The sequence below is a fragment of the Vulpes vulpes genome, chromosome 9, assembly GCF_048418805.1.
Source record: "Vulpes vulpes isolate BD-2025 chromosome 9, VulVul3, whole genome shotgun sequence".
Taxonomy (NCBI): domain Eukaryota; kingdom Metazoa; phylum Chordata; class Mammalia; order Carnivora; family Canidae; genus Vulpes; species Vulpes vulpes.
In genome coordinates, this window is record NC_132788.1 from 96,325,088 (window position 1) to 96,330,136 (window position 5,049).

Genomic DNA, 5,049 nt, shown 5'->3' on the forward strand with positions numbered 1-5,049 from the left:
ATCGTCGTCTTCTCCCTTTGTTATTGCCTTCCCCGCAGACCAGACAAAGCCGGGAGGCCCCCACCTCTGGCTGAAACCCCAGAGAGTGTCACCCACTGTTGTACACAGCGGCGGGCTTAGAACGCACACCTTGAAGACTGGGCCTCGCCCAGCTCTCACATTACCTGGTGTTCTTCTTGGGCTGTTCACTAGCCACGCCGCTCAGTTCCCCAACAGCAGTCAACAGATTCTGCTCCTGACATGCAAGGCTTATAGGAAGAGTAATTTTTAGTAAAAGCATGAAAATGCACATTATTCTTTCTGGAAGCATCACTGCCCAGCACAAAAAGCTTAAACAAAAGGGGAATCCTATCCCCTAGGGGAAACTAACCCTTTCTGTGGAAACCAAGGACCCTTCCGCAGAGCCAACTCAGGCAGGGCCGGTAGTAAGTCCAGCAGAGCAGCCCTCAGGTGAGCACTTCCGTGGACAGACAGACAGACACTGAGTTGGGTGCATTTATCAGAGTATCCCTCCTACACGGGTACCACGGACTCCCCTGCTCAGGTGGGGAAACCAAGGCCAAGTCTGCATGATGACCTGCCCAGCTGGAAAGACGCAGGTAGGTTCGGGTATCTTGAGGCTGTGTTTACATCTTTTCCAACCTGGTTTTATTCATTGTTGGAAACAACGGACAAAGCTTCCAGAAACCTATTCAGCCACAGTGCCTAATGCGAAGTACAGCTCTGCTCAGGCAACTTACCTCCGCGAGGGCCGTTCTGCTGACTGCGTCTCGCAGCGCCCTCCCCCCTGGCCGTGTCAGACGCAGGAAGCGCATAGGGTCGTTCCCATAACAGGTATCCCTGATCCCCCCCCCCAAAAGGTAAGAGGCCAAATTACTTGGAAAGTGTTTTAAAATACGAATCTGATGGTGGCTCCTAATTCTCGACAGACGTCCCCCGACCCGATCTCCTAGCGGGGATGATGAGTCGTCCCTTGTGGCGGAGTCCACAGACAGACGCCCCGCGGCCCGCCGGGCAGGGGCTTGCACCGGGGCGAAGCACCTGCCCATCTCCACCCAAGACTCCCTAGGTGAGTTCTTGGCATCTTCCTCGGGGTCCCGCTCGCCCCGAGGAGAATGCCAGGCGGGTCTAGTGTGTCCGAGGCGCATCAAAAAATAAAAGTCTGCAGGTTTGAGGCGTTAAGAGCCACCGTGGAGAAAGCCAGCTTCGTGGCCCGGAGTCCTGGTTCCGGCTCGCGCGGTGGCCTCGGGGGAGGCCCTCGCTCGGCCTCAGTTTCCCCTTGTGCAGACGAGAGTGGTGCAGGTGAGCCCTAAGGCGACACGTCGCAAGGGCATCGTCCCCCGCGGGGCCGCAGCTGTGCCCCGAGCCCGCTCCTGCGCCCGGAGTCCGAGGCCCGGCCCCGCTAGAGACCCTCCCCCCGCTCGTGCCCGCGCCGGCCCGGGCCCCAGCCTCGCCCTCGCGTGCAGCCCCGCCCTCGGCGGAGCCTCGGCCGGGAGGGGCGGGGCGGGCGGGGCGGGGCGGGGCGGGGCGCGGCGCGGGAGGCGGAGCCGAGCCGGGGAATCCTGCTCCCGGCGAGCGCCGGGCCCCGCAGAGCCGCCCGGCCGTCCGAGGGCCCCCGCTCCGGGGGCGGCGGGGAACCCCAGACGCAGCCGGGCCGGGAGGGATCCCCGCGCCGAGCGAGGAGCCGCCGCCGCCGCCGCCGCCGCCGGGAGCCGCGAGCCGGGAGCCGCGAGCCCGAGCGCCCCCGCCCCGCCCCGCCCCGCCGGGCCCCGCCGTCCGCTCTCCCGGCCCCGCCGTGCGCCATGCAGCCGCCGCCCGCCCCGCGCGCGTAGGCGCCGCCGCAGGCCATGCTGCTCCCGCTCGCCGCGCTGCTGGCCGCCGCCTGCCCGCTGCCGCCGGGCCTCGGCGGGGCGCCCCCCAACGCCTCGGTGAACGCGTCGTCCGGCGAGCCCGCCGCCCCGCGCCTGCTGGCCTCGGCGGCCCCCGCGCCCCCCGAGCGCCCGGGCCCGGAGGAGGCGGCGGCGCCGTGCAACATCAGCGTGCAGCGGCAGATGCTGAGCTCGCTGCTCGTGCGCTGGGGCCGCCCGCGGGGCTTGCAGTGCGACCTGCTGCTCTTCTCCACCAACGCGCACGGCCGCGCCTTCTTCGCCGCCGCCTTCCACCGCGTCGGGCCGCCGCTGCTCATCGAGCACCTGGGGCTGGCGGCGGGCGGCGCGCAGCAGGACCTGCGCCTGTGCGTGGGCTGCGGCTGGGTGCGCGGCCGCCGCCCGGGCCGCCTCCGGCCCGCCGCCCCCGCCCCCGCCCCCGCCCCCGCCGCCGCCGCCGCCGGGGCGCCCACCGCGCTGCCCGCCTACCCCGCCGCCGAGCCCGGGCCGCTGTGGCTGCAGGGCGAGCCGCTGCACTTCTGCTGCCTGGACTTCAGCCTGGAGGAGCTGCAGGGCGAGCCGGGCTGGCGGCTGAACCGCAAGCCCATCGAGTCCACGCTGGTCGCCTGCTTCATGACCCTGGTCATCGTGGTGTGGAGCGTGGCCGCCCTCATCTGGCCGGTGCCCATCATCGCCGGCTTCCTGCCCAACGGCATGGAGCAGCGCCGGACCGCCGCCGCCGCCGCCGCCGCCGCCCCCGCCGCCGTGCCCGCGGGGACCACCGCCGCCGCCGCCGCCGCCGCCGCGGCCGCCGCCGCCGCCGCCGCCGTCACCGTCACCTCGGGGGCGGCGGCCAAGTGACCCGCCGCGCCCCCGCGCCCCCGCGCCCCCGCGCCCCCCGCGCCCCGCCGCGCTCCCCGCGCCCCGCCGCGCTCCCCCGGGGCGCGCGCCGGCCGCCGTGCTTCGAGCCCTAGTGACCGCCAGTTCCTCTCCCGGGTCCCGGGCAGGGGCCTCCGGGGGGGGGCCCGGCGCCTCCGCCCCGCAGGCAGGTGCCAGCCCGGCGCCCAGGGGTGGCCCAGAGGAGCGAAACCGGGGCCCGCTCCCCTCCGATGTACCCCCCGGCCCTCCCCTCCCCGCACCCACGTGCCCTAGATTCTTGGCAGAAAACGACCAAATCCTGTGTATTCGTTTTATATATTTAATAACTGTTTTAAATGAAAGTTTTAGTAAAAAAAAAAAAAAAGAAAAATTCAAATTGCTATTGCTGTAGTAAGAGAAGCTCTTTGTATCCAGACATAGTATTTGAAGTTTGTTGTTTTTTCTTTTTTTTTAATTTATTTAAAAGGGGTGGGGAGGGGCATGGGAAGGATTTCACACCCACATATTGTTACGGCTAAAAATGAACTTTTATGAACCTTTTCCAAGTCGATCTATCCAGTGACGTGGCCTGGTGGGCGTTTCTTGTACTTCTGTGGTTTTTTGTTTTTTTTTTTTTATTTTCTGTTTTGATTTGGTTTTTTGGCTTTTAATACAGACTTTTTCCTCCAGAGATGCGTACGTAGCTTTTTCTTCATTTGATTTAGGAAAAGGAATCCAGGAATTATACAAGATGTTGCCCTGAAAACGGAGGGAGGGATTCTCCAGAGTCAGAGAGGGGTTAATAATGCCTGTCTAGGAGAAGTAGGAGATGAAAACTATATTACCTGCCCTAATGGCCATTGTTTCAGGGCTCACCAGGCTGCCCCCCAACACCCACCCATCCTCACCCCACCCTCCTCCTCACTGACCTTCCTCAAGATGGCATACAGGGTTTTATGCGATTTGTCTTTTTTGTCCCTTCCCTCACAGGCTGTGAAACACCCAGTAAAATGCCAAACTGGCAAAGTCCATAATTCCCCTGTGCTAGGTATCTTTCACTGAAATGGCTCATTTTATTATTTATTTACTTAAATGGCTCATTTTAAAAAGCACATAGATTTCCTTTGTGCAGAAACGTTAACCTATGAGCACATTTCAAAAGCTAGTTTTAAAACCTGTGGTACTGTTTTGGCATTAATAAGATTTTTTTTTTCTTTTAAGGAAACTCTTGGCAGCTTAGTAGGTCACAACCACGAGGCTTTCCCCACTCTTGGTGTCCATGTTATTAAGGTGTCTTCTGGGCAGTAGTTTCAGATTCTTCCCGGTTTTCAGAAGAAGGATAAAAGAAAAATCCTTAAATTGACTCCATATAAAAACCATTTTAAAAGCCTTTTAAAAAGATTTTGAAAGCTACTTTCCCTTCCTCTGGTTCCTCCCATTTTTGAATGAATAATTGATACTATTCCAGAGCTGTAGTTCTCAGAGTGAGATCTCTGGACCAGCAACATCAGCATTACCTGGGAACTTTTCAGAGATGCAAAACTGAGGCCCCATCCAGGACCAACTGGATCAGAAACTCTGGGTGGGGCCCAGCAATCTGTGTTTTAGCAGGCCCTCCAGGGGATCCTGGTGTGTTTCAAGTTTGAGAACTACTGTGTACTAGCAGAAGGGAACCTTCAAAATATGTAGCCTCCTTTTATCTCAGGATGTCCCTATCATATTAAAGACATGAGACCCCTTTCCACAGGAAACTGAAGGAGAGGTTGGGTCATTGCCCTGCAGCTTCAACTGCCCATCTGGCTCTTTGGAATCCAGGGCTGTCTCCAGCCAAGGCCAACCAAGAGAGAGGAGGGGGCGAGGGTGATGGCCTTCCCCTATTCCTGGTCCAGCTATTTAAGTTCAATGTGATGTAAATCTGCTAGCCTTGCAAGTCACGGAAAGTCTTTCGCTCCAAAGTGAGGTGGTCCATGAGCTGCATTCTTTTCTAACCCTGCAGTATCTAGCAGGAGAAAGCCAGCAACTGCTAACGTTGGTCAATTTTCACATAATCACAGTGCTTGTGATTCTGGAAGGCACATTAAGTGTTCCTGGTATAACACATACACACAGGGATGCCTGGGTGGCTCAGTGGTTGAGCGTCTGCCTTCAGCTCAGGTCATGATCCCAGGGTCCTGGGATGGAGTCCCACACTGGGCTCCCTGCAGGGAGCCTGCTTCTCCCTCTGCCTCTTTCTGTCTCTCATAAATAAATAAAAATTTTAAAACCAAAACAAACACACACACATACACACACTCACTCTCCCTACTTTTTCCCAAGATAGAAACTG

The 5,049-nt window shown here is 59.6% G+C and overlaps 1 protein-coding gene across 1 annotated transcript; it reads left to right on the plus strand.

The window, feature by feature from the left end:
* Positions 1-1,502: 1,502 nt before the first annotated feature.
* TMEM158 (transmembrane protein 158) lies at positions 1,503-3,412 on the plus strand. Its single transcript, XM_072721093.1, has one exon. It carries the CDS (start codon positions 1,848-1,850, stop codon positions 2,724-2,726), a length of 879 nt encoding a protein of 292 aa, XP_072577194.1. The 5' UTR covers positions 1,503-1,847; the 3' UTR covers positions 2,727-3,412.
* The last annotated feature ends 1,637 nt before the right edge of the window (positions 3,413-5,049 follow it).

Excerpts from the sequence above, each read along its gene's own strand:
- TMEM158 (XM_072721093.1), top strand. The coding sequence starts at position 1,848 with ATGCTGCTCCCGCTCGCCGCGCTGCTGGCCGCCGCCTGCCCGCTGCCG.